At 41.8% G+C, this 17,862-nt stretch overlaps 1 protein-coding gene across 3 annotated transcripts; it reads right to left on the bottom strand.

Moving 5' to 3' along the window:
- Positions 1–7,506: 7,506 nt before the first annotated feature.
- hvcn1 (hydrogen voltage-gated channel 1) lies at positions 7,507–17,564 on the bottom strand. 3 transcript variants are annotated; one of them, XM_080423225.1, is made up of 8 exons: positions 17,501–17,561; positions 16,148–16,213; positions 15,472–15,603; positions 14,542–14,747; positions 12,112–12,216; positions 10,669–10,900; positions 10,303–10,415; positions 7,507–9,921 (listed from the first exon to the last, which is right to left on the bottom strand). In XM_080423225.1, exons 4-8 carry the CDS (start codon positions 14,713–14,715, stop codon positions 9,859–9,861), a joined length of 687 nt encoding a protein of 228 aa, XP_080279351.1. In that variant the 5' UTR covers positions 14,716–14,747; positions 15,472–15,603; positions 16,148–16,213; positions 17,501–17,561; the 3' UTR covers positions 7,507–9,858. The 3 variants fall into 3 exon arrangements, with proteins under 3 accessions (XP_080279351.1, XP_080279353.1, XP_080279352.1); XM_080423227.1 differs by lacking the exon at positions 16,148–16,213 and having other exon boundaries at positions 17,501–17,564; XM_080423226.1 differs by lacking the exon at positions 16,148–16,213 and having other exon boundaries at positions 17,437–17,531.
- Positions 17,565–17,862: the final 298 nt, after the last annotated feature.

Here is a 17,862-nt window from a genome sequence, read left to right as displayed (position 1 = left end):
TGAACAGATTTCTGAAGGTCTTCAATTTTCGAATGCTGACAACGGCAACGTTGCTACGCTCAATACGACAGGGGGATTGGTGGACGAGCATAGATCTCAAGGATGCCTATTTTCACGTCCCAATATACCCTCCGCACCGGAAGTTCCTGCGCTTTGGCTACGAAGTTAAAGTGTACGAGTACATGGTGCTTCCATTTGGCATGTCACTGAGCCCTCGGGTTTTCGTGAAATGCACAGAAGCGGCCATAACTCCATTGAGGCAGCAGGGTCTCCGTCTGGCGACGTACATCGACGACTGGCTGCTGGCCGCAGGGTCGACGGAGGAGGTGATCCGGTTGGGCAGATTCCACATGAGACCTTTTCAGAAGTGGATGCGGGATCTGAAGATCCCGCACACCATGGGCTCTCGGAAGGTGGTAGTGTCTCCAAGGGAAGACACTCCGACCGTGGTCACAAGCGACCTTCCTGTCAGAAGGGGTCAGGATGGGCGCTGTGGTGTCACGGAAGGTTATTACCACGGACGCCAGCCTCTCAGGATCGGGGGCTGTCCACGAAGGCTACTCAGCCAGGGGGACGTGGGACTCCGTTCTGAAGGAGGCCCACATCAATTACCTGGAGCTGCTGGCTGTCTTCCTCGCTCTCAAGCACTTCGAGAGCCGCATCGTGGGGTGTCATGTCCTGGTCAGGACGGACAATACCACAACGATGTGCTATGTCAACAAACAAGGAGGCTTGGGTTCCCTTGTGTTGGAAAAATTGGCGCGCGAGCTGACACTTTGGAGCGTGTCGCGCCTGGCTTCGCTGCGCGCCTCCCATGTGCCGGGCCTCCTGAACAGCGGGGCGGACCTGCTGTCCAGGGGCGGACTTCGGTACGGGGAGTGGTCACTCAACCCGCAGGTCGCGGACCTGATTTGGGCCCGGTTCGGCCGGGCTCAGGTCGACTTGTTTGCATCCAGAGAGAACGCGAAATGCTCACAGTTCTTCTCGATGGGGAACAGGGACCTCTCCTTGGGAGTGGACGCCTTGGCACACAGATGGCCGAACGTACTACTGTATGCTTTCCCGCCTCTGGAGCTGATCCCTCCGACGTTGGAGAAGATCAGGCTTCAGGGCCTGACAGTTCTGCTGGTGGCCCCGGCGTGGGACGTGTGGAGGTCGGAGATTACTCCCCTCCTTTACGGCAAACCGTGGCCTCTCCCTCTGTTCAGAGACCTTCTGAGACAGGGAGGGAACGAGGTGTTCCACGAGAACCCCCAGGAACTAGACCTGTGGGTCTGGCCCGTGAAAGGGCGAGCTTGAGCTCGCAGGGGCTGCCCCCTGATGTGGTAGCCACCATACAGGGGGCCAGGGCCGTTTCCACGAGACTGCAGTATGACGTCAGGTGGAACATGTTTGTGTCCTGGTGCTTGGAGCAGTCACCATCTGTGGTGGCTTTCCGGGCGCCTGTGGGCAGCATCCTGGTTTTCCTACAAGACAGGCTGAACCAGAATTTGGCCTTCTCCAGCATCAAGGTGTACCTGGCGGCCATTTCCGCTTGCCACGAGGGGTTCGATGGCGAGACGGTGGGTCATCATCCGCTGGTGCTCCGTTTTATGACCGGTGCTAGGCGGGCCAGGCCGGTTAACAGGCCTTTGTTCCCAAAGTGGGACCTTGCAGTGGTGCTGGATGCACTCTGCCGTCCTCCTTTTGAACCTTTTGAGACTGCAGATCTGAGGATAGTGAGTCTCAAAACGGTCCTTCTAGTGGCTCTGTGTACGGCCAAACATGTCAGTGACATGCAGGCGCTCTCGGTGAGCCCGGACTGCATGTGGTTCTCAGACGACGGCAAGAGGGTTTTGCTGAAACCCAACTTGGCGTTTGTGTCTAAGACTGGCATGGTGGCTAGGGTCCCAGTTGAGTTGGTGGCCGTTCACGTCGGTGGTGGATAAGCGGTTGCACTGTCTCTGTCCGGTAAGGGCACTGAAACTTTACTGCCAGATGACAGCGACCGGACGTGGGTCGCCTCAGCTGTTCGTCTCTTTTGGTCAGTCTAACCAAAGGAAGGCGGTGGCTAAACCGACCTTGTCCAAATGGATCGTGGAAGCGATCAGGTTGGCCTATGAGAGTAGTGGGTCTGCAGTCCCGGAGGGATTGAGGGCCCACTCTACTCGGGGTGTTGCTGCATCTTGGGCCCTTTACAAAGGGGTGTCGATGCAGGAGATATGCTCTGCGGCGAACTGGTCGTCTCCTTCGACCCTTGCAGCCTTTTACAGCTTGGACGTGGCGGCATCTGCGATGGCGCGCACGGTCTTGGGTGTTACGGCTGGCTCAAGCCAGGAGAGTAATGTGCAAGCCTAGGGGCATGCTTCTCTTCCTGCTTGTTCTTCCTCTTAGGCCTCCCTGGACCGGCTAGGCTGGGTCCGGGGGAGAGGAGGTCCTGGTTCTCATGTCACTATGGGGAAAACTGGGGTCTGTCCATTAGATGCATGAGGCAGACTGTGTGGTCTGTCAGGGCCTTTTCCTTCTGGAACCTTTTCCGCATCCTGGCCCGGAGGGCCAGGGGCGCCCATGTGGCCGAGGTCTCGCCTGGGGGGCGGGTCCTGGGGCCGAGGGCGTGCGGATGGGTAGGGTCTAGGGCATGTGGCTCCCCAGGGGGCGTGCATGTGTCCCATAAGTAAGTATACTACGAAGGAGAGACATAACAACTAGGGGTTACGTATGTAACCGCAGTTTTATTATCTCCGTAAGTAGTATACTTACCAAAAACCCCTTCTGTGCGCATTTGTGGCGTGCAGAGGTGAAGTTTTTAGAGGGCGTATCCCAGTGACGCGAGGGGTTTTATACCCCTTCCGGAATACCGGATTTGCGTCACATGACCCTATCCAATAGGATTGCAACGGGAGTCCATGTATTGTGCTCTGTGCATCGCCAGGGGGCGATGTTATCCCATAAGTAAGTATACTACTTACGGAGATAATAAAACTGGGGTTACATACGTAACCCCTAGTTTTGTTTTTATTACAGATTGTGCCTGTGTACTGTTGACCGCTGTTCTTTTAACCTTTTTGTTTTTATGCTTTATGTTGCTACCTTTTTATCATTATTTGAGCACTGTTAGTGAGATCCAGTGCTACAGCTGCGGCTTTAAACGTATAAACAAACTGTCCAACCAACCACAGGTTTAATTCGGCTACGGCCTGAGACAGATACTTGGCTAATAGTTATACTGCAGATTGGCACTTAATTGATTGCTGTCTCCTTTGAGGTGTTCATGGCTTTTGGCCTTTTTGAGTGTACATTTGCAGTGATCTTTAATGCCAAATTACACATGGCTCTGAGTGTTTATATCTTGCTGATTTGCAGTGTTTACTTGTGTGTGCAGACTTCAATAAGTAGGCCTACATTTCAGTGCAACTATTTGGCCAAGCTTTTGTCTCTTTAGTAGCCCTATGCACTTTACTGGTTGACATGTGGAAATAGTTTTTAATCATTAAATATACCAATACATTGTACTTTCTCTTATGTGAATAAATATATTTTTGCATTCCAAACCGACCATAATTTGTTCACTTAAACGGAAAACTTACCTTTGGGGATGTTTACTGGATATAATAACATGTACCTCGGGTCTCCCACCCTGTAATTGGGAGTGGCGTAGTCACACTGTGTATGAAGGAGTACTTGGTGACTCCGTCTGGTTACATATAGTTCGGAGAGATTGGGCTACCCATTGAAACACCTTGTTTTTGGAGATAGAACTCATTATCGAAATTGAAGAAAAGAAAATGTAAGGACCACACAAGTCCATGATCAGGTCTGTAGGAGGACTGAGTCTCTCTTGACTCCATGTCATATTTGAGGGCTTCTAAACCTTGGTGAGGTACATTCATATATAGGCTGGTTACGCAGCATACAATGTTACCATAATGAGTATAGCAACTGCGCGCGTGCGTCAGTGCGTGACACAGACATTCACTCCACGTGGAGTGAATGTCTGTGTCACGCATTGACACGCTCGCGCACACATACACACGCAAGCACGCACGCGCACACAGAGACACAGAGACACAGAGAGAGAGAGAGACGCAGCCTGTGCTTTGCTCTGTGTCTGAGGGATTGACAGGCCTCCCTCACAGGCCTCCCTCACACAGTTAAAACAAGTGTTTTGTGGCAGCCTTGTGCCTTATCTGTGTTTTATCAGAATGCGCCTCCATTTCCCACAATGTTTTGCAGGAAGTGGGCATTCTTCCAGAGAACTTAAAATTACGTAATGTCTGCTGTGTAGTCTTTTCAGAGTTATTGACAGGCTTTTTGCTGCTGCTTGGTAACACGAAAACTATGTTACGGAGACGAAGAAGGGCTTTGGTGTTGGCGCTGTTGCTGGCGAGGAGAAAGAGGAGAGGCGGCAGAGAGAACTTGAAGTGGCCAGGAGAATGAGGGAGGAGGAGGGAGCGTGAAGTTGCCAGGAGAATGAGGGAGGAAGAGAGGGAGCGTGAAGTGGCCAGGAGAGAGGAGGAGGAGAGAGCCGGGAGGGTGGTTGAAGTGGCCCGGAGGAGGAGGAGGATTTGGGTAGATCCTCTCTTCCAAGTTAGGAAATAACTTGGGGACTTCCATCAACTTGTTTCTGAGCTACGGAGGAATGAACTTCTGTCTGTCTGTCTGTCTGTCTGTCTGTCTGTCTGTCTGTCTGTCTTTGGTTGAATATTGACACACATTTATCTCCTAAATCTTCCAGGTTTAAATCATGATATCTCCATGTCATGTTTAGACCTGAAGTCTGCTTGATCTGTTAATGTTCATAAGTCAATCGTTTATAACCAGTGGTGGAAAGTATCATCATCATTTTAAATAGGATTTTTAGGTGTTTCCAAAATATTATGTCTCTTTTTTCAACGTTGATGATTAAAGGGTATTGGCCTAATTCTGCTCTGCATGCATTGTTAGGAGTCTACTTCTGGAACCGGAGGATTCTCTTACAAAACTCTGCATGCAGGATTTTGATTGGATGTTTTTCCATCGTGTTTTGTGAGACGACCCCAAACTTCCAAACTGCCATTTAGTGCAATAGGTTCAATCACTGATTGGAATATTTTTTATAAAATCAGTTTAATTGATTTAACCATAAAATAGCCACAGAAAGCTTGGCCAAATCTCCCCCCTCAAATGTAAAATGTAAATATCAAATGTGCATGCCTCTACCCCTTCGGACCCCACTTTGACAGCCAATGGCATAAAATATATCTCAAAGTACAGGGGAAGTACAGGGGAATTCAGAACTCGAACTGGATTATCTCTCTCTCTCTCTCTCTCTCTGTCTGTCTGTCTGTCTGTCTGTCTGTCTGCATCAATTCATCATCCCAATAAAAAACGTGCAACTACACACTTCAGAAACCATGCCTCGAATATATTGAACACATTTCAAACATTTTTCCAGTTTTGTTTGAGTAGGGCTTTTAATGCAAAACAGTAAGTACTGTAAGTAAGTTTTAACTGTGTGGCTGATGTTGACAAAGGACAACTCCTTAACACTGGTCCTTTAAACTGGTTTGTATGCCAGAGAAAAGGGTCGTAGTGTGGGAAAGAGCAGGTTTGTCAATTGTCATTGTAGTATCAGATCTTGTTTTATTAACTCTATGCAGGGCCGGATTACCCATAGGCCGTTGGGGGCGAGTGCCCTGGGGCACCAGCCAATGGGGGCACCCCAAAAAAAAAAAAACGATTTCGGCGCGTGGGCGCGCGGGGGGCACCTCAACTTGAGGTCGCCCTGGGGCACCACATAGTGCTAATCCGGCCCTGACTCTATGTATCAGATCAACACAAGTCACACAGCACAGATGCATTGCATTAGACCAGTGGTTCTCAACCTTTTCAGGCCATGAACTGGGGACCCCCCACCTTCATAAGCACTTGGAATGTAGGAGTTGAGGCATTCAATTTAGTTTGACTATAGGTCCCACTGAAATATTGTGGAAAATAGCTGATCTACAAGCTCACAACGCCTCGCAATTTGACCAATGTTTGGCCAGTTTTTATAGTACAGTTTGTTTATTACTTTTGATGCAGTAATGGTCTTTTTATTTTAATTCTTTTTTTTTTAAAAGGTCTTAAAAGTCCTTAAATTGTCTCTTCACTGTCATCTGGGGATCCCTCCCAAATCTTGTGGGGACCCACCTGGGGGTCCCAACCCACAGGTTGAGAACCACTGCAGTAGACCAGTATGTGTTTTATGCAAAAGGCTCAACGCAGAAAGACAGCAACCTAAAGGAATTGAATACACAGGACCGGGTCCTGAGGACCCCCAATGGAAACAAGCCATAGTGCATTCTCGGGTTTAATCCTTTTTTTGCATCCCTTTTTAAAGAACTGTATACGTTCTGTGCTTCTTTTTTGCAAACTGCTAAATAAAGTATTCAATCAATCAATCAATCAATGTCATTAGTCATTGTCAGACGTGCAACAACAGCTGGGCCAAGAAGACAGCAATGCGCCATGCGGCAACAGCCAACAGCAGGTGAGAAACACAAGTTCAATTCTAATGCAGGAAAATGTGAACAGCTGAAACAGAACTCAAACTTAAAGGGATAGTTCACCTTCACCCCCAAAATGACTTTTTTCCCCTATCGATTACACAACCCATAGAGACTTGACATCATGGAGATTTTTTTGTTTTTGCCGCATTCGTAAGCCAATTATTTGATGACCAGTGGCGGTTCCAGTAGGAGACTGTCAACTTTGAGTCTCCTTCTTGACCACTTTGGTAGAGGTTTGGGTTGTGTAGTTACCTTGGCATGATGTAACTCCAAGGTGGACAAGAATTTCTCCATTGATTTTGGAAACACCAATGCTCTGCATTGACTTACATTGCACGGTAAAACAGCTCTCAAAGGCACTCTTTTAGCACATAAACGAACGCAAACAATGTTAATTCAGACAATATAGAACATCACAAAACCCACGGTTTGTTTTTCTTAATAAAAAAAAAACAGTACTGGGCTGGGTTGTGTGATGTTCTACAATGTCTGAATCAGTGTTGTTCGTGTTCATTTACGTGCTAAAAGAGTGACTTTGAGAGCTATTTTATTGTACTATGTAAGTCAATGAGGAGCTTATTTTTGAATTATCAATTTCTAATCAATGGAGCAATTATTTTTGATTCTGTGTCCTCCTTTGGAGTTACATCATGGCAAAATACAACCCAAACCTCTACCAAAGTGGTCTTGCCCTTTAAACGCTGTACAAACATGCAAGCCTGGGTGGCTATATCTGCCTGCACCCTGATGCCCCCTGGTGGCCAAATGAGCACACACCAGCCTTACAATAGAGGTGGGCTTTTAAATAATAAATGTGTATTATATAATTTACAAGTAGAATAATAAAACATGTTGTCTACCCAATACTTTATTTGTTATTTATTATGCAGCAATTGATATGTTTCCCCCGTGTATAAATTGAAACACCCCAACATAAATGATGTAGTTTCCAGACAACTTCTGGTAAATTGTCAACCAGAAATTGTCTCTACTGGTTGTTTCCCGGAAGACAACTTCTGGGACATTAGAAGTGATGTAACAAAACAAAAATTAGCAGACAACATTGGAACGGGAACACAAGCTGTTAATTATCTTTGTGTGATGATCTCTCACTCCTGATTGGATAAAAATCGTATCCTGACCTGAAAATGTATTTACTGTTTGCTAAAGAGATGGATAGACGGGGAGACCCCTGTTAGTGAACACACACTCTATAACAATGATTACTATCACAATATAGAGCTTTGTCTTTTTATAGCAAATCATGTACATTACGCATGTACATTACTTTCAAAGCAAATAATATATTTTGTAAAATATTTTTGAATAAAATGCAACACTCCATATTTGCTGATTTTTTTTTTTTTGTAATCATACACTCAAACAAATAATGCTCAAGTTCACAAACATTTTCATAGAACCTAAAGCAAAGGAATGTGTTTTTATATGAGTCTATTTCAGCAGTATGTGATCTTAATATAAATGCTATATTTGCTATCATAGATGTGAGCGACATCACCCGGCACAAAGTTAATGTCCATACATTATGGAACAGCACCACCAAAATAAATTGTAATATATTGTAATATATTGTAATAAACAATACATAATTGTCACTATCGGGCAGAAACCTTGTATATCCAAAACTGTGACTTCAGGAAAAAATAAACGGATGGATCCAATGCAGTCTCAAGGTCTTTTTAATACTTTTCAGTGGGTTTTTGCGCTTACATTTTTCTAAAATAAAAATAAAATAGGTCTACAAGCTGAGTTTGTAGGTTGGCAATTTTTTGCTACTTTTGTGCTAAGAAGTAGGGCGTTAATTTATAAAAAAAACACATACGATTTCTGCCCTTCTAGCATAGATGTGAGCGACATCACATGGCACAAAGTTCATACATTATGGAACAACTTAAAAATAAACTGTAATAAACGATACAAATGTCAACCATTAAATGATGAAAACACAAGTCGTACTTCCAAAACCTTTAGACTTCTGACAGTATTAAGATACAATACTAAAGTGTTCAATAGCTAGCCTGATTGTTATGTGGAGCTAGCCTGACATTGGCCAGACTCAAAACGAGGATTCACTCTCACGTTCCTCCCCGTGGAGGAGGAACTTGTGAGTGAATCCACGTTATCAGTATGGCAATGCCAGGCTAAGGCTAATGTGGAGCATCTGGAAGCACAACTTTAACATGTACATGTCAAATACATGCATTACGTGTTAATGTGATAATAAAGGGATAGTTCACCCCCAAAATGACTTTTTTCCTATTGATTACCTATTGATTTGTCACATTCCTAAGCCAATAATATGATGACCGGCGTAGGCTCCGGTATCTACATCTTCAAAAACAAAAAAGTCTGTGAATTCAAGGCTTCATGGGGTGTGTAATTGATGGAAAATAAGATTTGTTTGGGTGAACTATCCCTTTTAATGTGTTAAAATCATGTTACTAAGGTTGATTTAAACATCTCTGATACCAGGGTGACATCATGACCGAAGCCAGTCAATCACCTTGTGAATTTTATATTTCTATACAGTCAATGGTGCAAACTTTATAGGCCTTGGACATTTTAAATTAAATATTTACATTGATTAAATTCTTCTAACCACTAATAAGACTGGCCATGGAAGGTTTGTTAAAGGCTTATGTTAAAAGCCCTGATGAAGCAGCTTGTCTGGAGTCCATCCAATAGTGGAGCATATTCCACTATTCTATAGCTTAATAGTCTACACTTCTACTGTATAAAAGAATGTTCTCCAACAGATCTTCAAGCTAACAATGATGCTTTGTTAAAGTGAAGATCGGAGAGTGACAGCATCATGCAATGGAAAAGTGGAAATAAAGATTTGAGTTCATTAAAGGTTGTTGCTTAATCTATTCTGTTGATTAGATAAGAATGTGGAGCTACTGGAATTAATATGGACAATAATACTTGCGACATGAAATCTGTGCTACATACATCATAACTACTCCTTATGGTATAATGTCAATGTCGAGGGGGAAACCTTGTACGTCCAAAACCGTTACTTTTCAGGCAATGTAAAAAAAATAAAAAATAAAAAACCTGTGTTTCAATAGATGTATTATTATTTAGTCACAAGCTCTTGTTAATACTTTTATTTGTTCAATATTTATAAAACACACAGACACACTTAACCACCTTCAACCTTGCCTCTGTATTTCGGGTATGTCATTAAAGACGAAAATCGACTTTTGCTCAACGCTGTTATATGACGATGTAGGGCATTAATTTACAAAAAAACATAAAAAAGTTGAAATATGGAGATACAAGGTTTCTGCCCTACGGTGACAAAATATAACATAAAGCCCAACGTTTACACTTTGACTTCGATGCCGTGCTGCTTTAGGAGGTCATGAAGTTTACTGTTCTCTTGTTCCTAGGAGACAAAAGAGAGAAGAAACATACTTTATTAAAGAGCACGTATTGCAACAAAGTTAAAAAATAAGACAGCTGAATCAAAGATACTTCACACAGACCTTCAAATCAGATAATTAATCAATGTAATTAAGTACAGATATACAGTATTCTAGCCTGGAAACCAGACGAATTTGCCAGTGCAAAAAAAAAAAAAAAATCCCTTAGTGATATTAGTCTGGCCATGACAGGCTAACAGTATTATACTGTTAAAATACTACTTAATGCTAGAAATGTGGAATCTGGAAAGGTTTTTCATGCAAGTTACACAGTCCAGGTGAAATATGAGGTGAGTATAAATAATGATTTGTTTTTATCATTGATTGCTTTAAAATAAACTCACCAGCTTATCAGTGCGTTCTTGCAGCTCGGTGACTCTTTTGACAAGGTGGTCGTAACTTTCCTTCAGCTTGTGGACCTTCTGGTCAGAACGGTTCTTCACCGACACCAGGACACCTGTTATCACAAAATAAACACTTTGGTATGACACACATATAGATTATTTGCACGATATTCAGTTAAGTTTAGCAACACTTAACTGCACTGCACTTAACATAGCAACATAGCCTACTACATGAATTAAAAAACTATGAAGTGTATTTAAAACAGAAAAGTGCACTAGAGCAGTGGTGCCCAAACTGGGGGTCAGGATCAGACCATTAGGAGGCAATCCTAAAGCATCCCAGCCCTAACGGCAGCATGAACTCACTGTTGACAATCCTGGCCACCCTCCAGAGTCGCAGCAGAATGAGCAGGCCCATCCCATCGACGGCGTCCTCATGAGCGATGGAAACAATGTCCAACACGAACGATATGACCACGATCAGCCCGTCAAACACCTCAAACTTATGCTGGAAGAACTCCAGGCGGAAGGTGAAGAGCTTCCCTATCAGCTCCACCACGAAGAATGTGAGCACCGCCAGACTGAGGTAGTGAAACACCTGGACCAAAGAAAAGTGCATTTAACAGTTAATCAAGGAAATGTATAACCACTTGAACCCTAGCATCCATATTCTGGGGTGAACATTCGGCAAAAATAGCCGATCTACAAGTTTGCGACATGTTGTGAACTTGTAGATATGCAATTTTCGGCAAAGATATTCATTGTAGAGTGTAAACAGGAGGGGGCTTAGTATAGAGCATAGGGAGACTCTGGTCAACTAAGTATACAGGGTTTAAGTGGCTACACCTACAACCCAGGGGATGTAAGTGATATTCATGTGTTAGAATAAGTGTTAAATAGCTCTATTTCATGATACTAATCATTGCTGTAGACTAGAGTGTTTGTTCAGCAACTGGGGTATTCTGTCTCTCCAGCTCTTTAGTAAACAGAAAAAGCATGTTCAGGTCGGGATACCAATTTTATCCAATCAGGAGAGAGAACTCATACAGTATAGTCAGTCAGTGTCATGTCACAGGCCTGTCACAGGGATGGTTGTCATATCAGGCCCCTCTCACAGCACTGTGTGACAGTCAGCCCCTGTCAGAGGGCTTTCAGGCCCTGTGACAGGGCTGGTTACATGTCACTATGGTAACATGGTACCATGACGGGCCTGTGACCGGGCCATGACATCCCTGTGACAGGGTTGGTAACCTGTTACCACGGCCAGTGACAGGGCCGTGACAACCCTGCCATGCAGTGCTGTGAGAGGGGCCTGATGTGACAGGGCCTGACACCCATACAATTCTACTTATAATCATAACAGGCTATTTTACTGGGTAGTAGGATAATCATATGCCAGTCCATGTTAATGTAAAAACTGATATTTGGAGATCGATTAGATCAGATTAGATTAGATTAGATTTCTAAATCATATAAGCAACACAATACACAATAAAAAATAAAGCTTACATTATAATTAAGTGTGAGGGGCGGTAAGGGACCTGGTTATTGGATAGGGGCACTGGCCCAAAAAAGGTTGAGAAACTGCTCTTTGCAATGATTACTATCACAATATAGAGCTTTAACCTTATAACAACAAAATGCAATTACTTCTCTCTGTCGGTTCAGACGTAACACCAACATGTTGTAGCTTTAACATCAAATCATGTATGTAAAAGGTTGAGAACCAGAGTGTAACATCATGTATGTAAAAGGTTGAGAACCAGAGTGTAACATCATGTATGTAAAGTAAACAGAGTGTAGGTTGACCTCAGCTGCCTCATGGCCATGCTCCAGCTCCAGGATTTCTATGTCGATCAGAAGCTCCACCAGCACAAACACAGCGTCCAGGATGACCAGAATGACCACCAAAATCTGAAATAAAACAGAAAATATACCACCTTAAAATACAACACAACTATACCATATGTAAAGACCACCTTAACCACTTAAACCCCAGCATCCGTATTGTGGGGAATGCTGAAAATAGCCCATCGACAAGCTTACAACGCGTCGCAGCAACAGAAAACAGAAAAGACACTAGCATAGAGCCCTGAGAGGGACTCCTCTCAACCATATGGGGTTTAAGTGGTTAAAATACGTAGAACAAACATTTACAACATAAATGTACTTCTCCCTCGGTCTGTACTAACTGAACAAGTAAAATTATGCAAATCACAAAAAAAACACAAGAACATAAGTTATTAGTCACATTAATATTAATATACTACAGTATGTGTAAAACACAAGTCATTAATCACATAAGTATAAAACATGTTAATAGTTTTTTTTTAATCAGGTTTAATTATACTTACTACTAAAATTGGGACTTATCTGCTCCATAATTGCAGATACCAAAGTCATCAAGAAAGTCAAATAATGGCCGATTTATCTCATTGTATTTATTTAGCACATGGTAGTGTATCATAATACAATACAAAGTCCAAATAAATAATATCTAATTAAGTAATACATAAATGGGTGAAAAGGAGCAGGAAGAAGACATTTCTGCCCCCATAACACATTATGTGGTTAGTATGTTGTTCATATTATGTATATAAGTGGTTAGTGTGTTGTACTATGTACGTAAGTACATATTCTGTACTCTGCACATACTTTTGCACACTAAAAGTGACTAAATGTCCTCTTAGGAATTGAATTTAATGAATTCAATTGTCTCATCTTAGCTCCTCACAGAGGAAGGAATCTTGTGAAAGTATGTTTCCATCACCACTTCAGAGGATGTCCACATACTTAAGGTTTCAAAAAAGGTTTAAATGCTGCGACACTCCACTTTCAACATGTATTTTTATGTCACAAGACATTACAACAAATGTGTGGCTTTTCTGTGTTAATACTGACAAGACCCAAGCAGCCGAAACGTGTCTGTGTCATGACTGCTGCTGTGCTAAATACAATTAAATTTAAAAAAAATGGTGAGGATTGTTCCTTAAATCAGTGGTTCTCAGAAGTGGGGGCCTTGGAGGGGTTCCAGGGGGAATGTTTGATGCTATATTTCTTAATAGGCTATAGCATCAAAACCACTTTAACCCTACATCATACATACATAATTTTATAGTTTGGCTATTCAAAAAATATTTAATAGTTTCAAGATTTTTAAAAATGTTGAAAGAATTTGAAGAATTGTAACAGTTTAGAAGTATTCTCTTCTGGGGGTCCCTGGCACCAAATATTTTCAGAAGGCGGGTCTGCATCCAAATCCAATAATTATTATCCAATAATCAATTAAGAGCTGAGGGAGCGCTGTGTGAGTCTGTGATTATCAGGAACTGAAACGGGTATTCTTTGGAGAGGGTTCAATTATAGGTCAAGATTTTTAAGTTTTGTTTATTTATCTATGCCTAGCAACTAAGCCATGGATAAATAAAGGCTTTTTAACGTAACTGAACGGAGTGCCTTGGATTCTTTTTAAGTTCACCGACTGACTATCTCACTTAGCCTGGTTCCAGACCATAGACCCCACCCACTCTCTGAGTGGACTGCTCCTCTTGGTCTGGTGTCATAATATGAGCCTATGGATTTTCACGGTTGAAGAAAAACCTGTCAAATCAGAGTCGGAGGTGGGGGTGGGTCTAACGACAAGCCAATCAGCGAATATCTGCTAAAGCAAGCTGTGCGATGACGTCAGATGTAGGCGGATCCGTGGATCTCTTGTGATTGGTTTAGGGAAATTTTAATCCTCTCCCTCTTGCAATCGCCGACACAGCAGCCAATGTCAGACTGAAGCTCCACACAGCTTCAGGCTGATAATCAGGCTATATCTCACTCTGATGCCTACACAAAAGGAAGGAACTTAAAAACCTTGACCTATTATCCAAAAACAATAACACGGTAGGCGTCCAGGCACTTTTTCAGATGTAAAGAGGGAAGGACACAACGTTGGCCAATAGTAGGGGTGCAACAGTTAATCGAACTAATCGATTACATTGATATATATACATGAATAAATACAAATGTATTAAAAAAACATGCTTCTCGATTATTTGATTAATCCATTTAGACCTGAGGCCGATTCTAAAACGTCTTCTAAATCCTAACCTAAGTTCTCTGGAAAAACTTCAATTTATAATAGCGTATAGGTTTAACAGGTCTAAATGGGTTAATCATAAAAGTAATCAATAGAATAATCACTGAGAACATAATCGATAGTTGCAGCCCTATGAAGGGAGTATAGTGTACCTGGAACCGGTCAGCGGTGAAGAGTCTTTTGAGAGCATCTCTGAAGGTCAGTTTGACAGGGAACTGGCCTGTGGCTGAAGCCAGCTCATCACTGACCACATGCAGCTCCTCTTCCTCCCATTTCCCTGGCTGTTGATCGCCCACCGTGGTGAAATGCCTCAAATACTTGTCCATGATGTACACCTCTGTATACTGTACACCTTATACTGAGAGAGAGTGAGTGAGTGAGTGAGTGAGTGAGTGAGTCAGACAGACAGACAGACAGACAGACAGACAGACAGACAGACATGCAAACCTATTGGCTCCCTCCCAGAGAGGCTATGATTACAAGGTTACAAATGGTATGGTATGGTATTACAGGGAGGTTCATAACAATCCACCCATTACATGTAGAGATGCAGTATATAGTGTGGAATTGGATTCCATGGAGGGTGACTTGTCTGTGATGTTGGTGATGTCTCTCATTTAACCACTTGAAACCTAGCATCCCTATTCTGGGGCAAACGTTTGGTGAAAATTGCAGATCTACAAACTCACAGTTTTTCCTGTGCTTTTCATGGATGAAACACTATCTGATACTATGTCTTGTCTTCAACAAAACATCATCATTTGCAATATGTTTGGACCTGAGTGTGCAGCTACTAGTGCAAAATGTGTGTTTTTTTAAATACATAAATACACGTTTCACCATTTAGTTGATTTAAACATTAATTAGGCCTACCTAATTTATTATATTCACAATCATCTCATCATTTATCAAATATGAATGTAATGTAAGTAATGTTTTAGATGGAAAAAAGGTGTATTACATACATACATACATACATACATACATACATACATACATACATACATACATACATACATACATAGGCATTGTTTAAAAGTAATGATGTAAATGTAGGCCTACCATAGTGTATGTCAACTTACTTGCAGCAGTGTTGAGTGTCTGGTAGTCAGTCAGCTGTGCGATTTGGAAGAGTTCTGTATTTCAGCATTTCAGTGCAGATTTCTCCATGTGTTGAACAATCCGGTTACTTCTCCTTTTGAAGAGAAATCCTCCTGCATGTGAACAAACCAAACCCAACATAAAAAGAAAACTTTAATCATCTTAAAGTGTCTAGAACTACATCTACAATGTTTAAGAAAATATAGTTTAGTGTAGATCAATCATGTTCATGTCAAGGACCCCCAAATAGATTATTAGGCCGTGGACCGCCGTCTGAAAAGATTTTGTAAGAGAGAAGATTTGTGAAATTTATGGAATTGTTCAGAATGTTTCAAGACCTTTCAAAATCTTACAAAAATAGGCTATATTGAATACTAGCCTAAGTATAAAATAAGGTTAAAGTAGATTAAAAGATTGTACTGCTATATTAACTAATTTAGCTTTGGACCCCCTGTAATCACCTCAAGGACCCCTGGGGGTACCCGCGACTCTTTGAGAACCACTGGAGTAGATTGCAGACTGGTTTCAAGTCAAATGGGTGACAATTTAAAAATGTATATATAAATGTATATATATATTTCTATTTTATCATAATTTGAACAGACGAACATCAAAGCAGTTACAAAAATGTGTATTTAGACTGTACAGATTGGTTACCTGAGAGCCACTGAGCCGTAGATTATGTCAGTGCTTCTCAGTGTGGGGTCCAGAAGGTCCCTATAGCTAAATGACTGATAGTTAATCTTCACCATTATTACATACAAACATATACTGTAGAAAACAACAACTAGAGAACACAGACTACAACAATGTCTATTGATAAGACTTCCACTGTTATCTCTATACCTATTAGCAGGCCTAGATAGATAGGTAGGTACAGGTAGAGTAGATAGATAGATAGATAGATAGATAGATAGATAGATAGATAGATAGATAGAGTACACACACAGACAGACAGACAGACAGACAGACAGACAGACAGACAGACAGATAGACAGACAGACAGCTCTATAACTACAGTACATAGACAATAAAGGCATTCTGGACCAAATCATGTCTAACAAACAATATGTTCTCAGATTGGATTCCCAGAGATAAACATCTATCGTGGTCTATTGCATATCAAATAGGGAGCCTTTTAACTTAAAAGGGTTGAGAATAACTTGGCTGAGGAGGCAACAAAGACAGTAGATGTGGTCATACAACTTCTGTATTCATTTCATTTTCCATTTATTTGAGCAAGGTAAGGTAGCAATCAGTCAGAAAATTACTTACTCAATACCTCAAGGTCTTGCATATGCACTGCAGAAGATAAAGTAACTAAGTATATTTACTTGAGTACTGTACTTAAGTACAATTTGGAGGTATTTTTACTTTACTGGAGTAGTTTTAGTTACCGTTTTCGGTACTTTTACTTCTACTGCACCACTACAGCTCAGAGGGAAATATTGTACTTTTACTCCACTACAATTATTTGAAAACTTTACGTTACTTTGTAGATTTTGATTATTAATTATTACAAAACATACCCACTTCAGCCCTATATGTATTTGGCCATTTGAAAATAGCAGATCAACAAGCTCACATGCCATGCATAGTGAGCTTGTAGATCGGCTATTTTCAAAAGATGTTTTATACATTTTGAACTTGAGTACTTTCTACTTTTGGTACTTTAAGTACGTTTTGATACCAATACTTTTGTACTTTTTACTCAAGTAAAACTTTTAATTCCAGACTTTTACTTTTAACAGAGTGTTTCTACATTGCAGTATTGATACTTTTACTTAAGTAAAACATGCGAGTACTTTTTCCACCACTGTCAACAAGGCAAATAGAACTCATGTGAACTCGTGATCATAACAGTGATTTCTGCCTGCAAAGCATTTTCTGACACTGTCTCTTTTTAGCACATATACATTATAATAATAAAAGATAGCAGCACCAACCACGCTACATCTCTTCTTTGCGCTTGTGTGCAAATGATCAAAGTCGCACATTATAGCGGCTCACCTTTATTTATTCCAAGATCTCTTGGTTTTTAGTTAGAATAAACACACTGCAAACTCCGCCTCTGAGGCGAGGAGTAACTAGTGTTGCCATATTTTGTGAGACAAATAAGCAACCAGGTCTGGGAAAACAAGCCCAAAAGGAGCGACTTAACCACATGAGATGAAAAATAAATCTAGATCTACAAGCTCACAACGCGTCACGATGCAAAAACTCTTGCAATAAAATGCAGAATATTTAACACAAATGCTCCCTGGCACAAAACATTTTCATGAAAATATTTGAGAACCACTGGTTTTAATAATAATTAAAACATTTGGAAGAAAATTTGGAAGTACACGTTAGAAACAAGCCCAAAAAAACAC

This window comes from Gymnoscopelus braueri (assembly GCF_963280865.1).
Source record: "Gymnoscopelus braueri genome assembly, chromosome: 3".
Taxonomy (NCBI): domain Eukaryota; kingdom Metazoa; phylum Chordata; class Actinopteri; order Myctophiformes; family Myctophidae; genus Gymnoscopelus; species Gymnoscopelus braueri.
The sequence above is the reverse complement of the archived record's forward strand: the minus strand, read 5'-3'. Positions and strand labels throughout refer to the sequence as shown.

Excerpts from the sequence above, each read along its gene's own strand:
- hvcn1 (XM_080423227.1), bottom strand. The coding sequence starts at position 14,715 with ATGGACAAGTATTTGAGGCATTTCACCACGGTGGGCGATCAACAGCCA. Across the intron at positions 10,901-12,111 it reads ATGGCCATGAGGCAGCTGAG|GTGTTTCACTACCTCAGTCT; the intron begins GTCAACCTACAC and ends TCTTTGGTCCAG. Across the intron at positions 10,416-10,668 it reads GGTGGCCAGGATTGTCAACA|GTGTCCTGGTGTCGGTGAAG; the intron begins GTGAGTTCATGC and ends TTGTGATAACAG.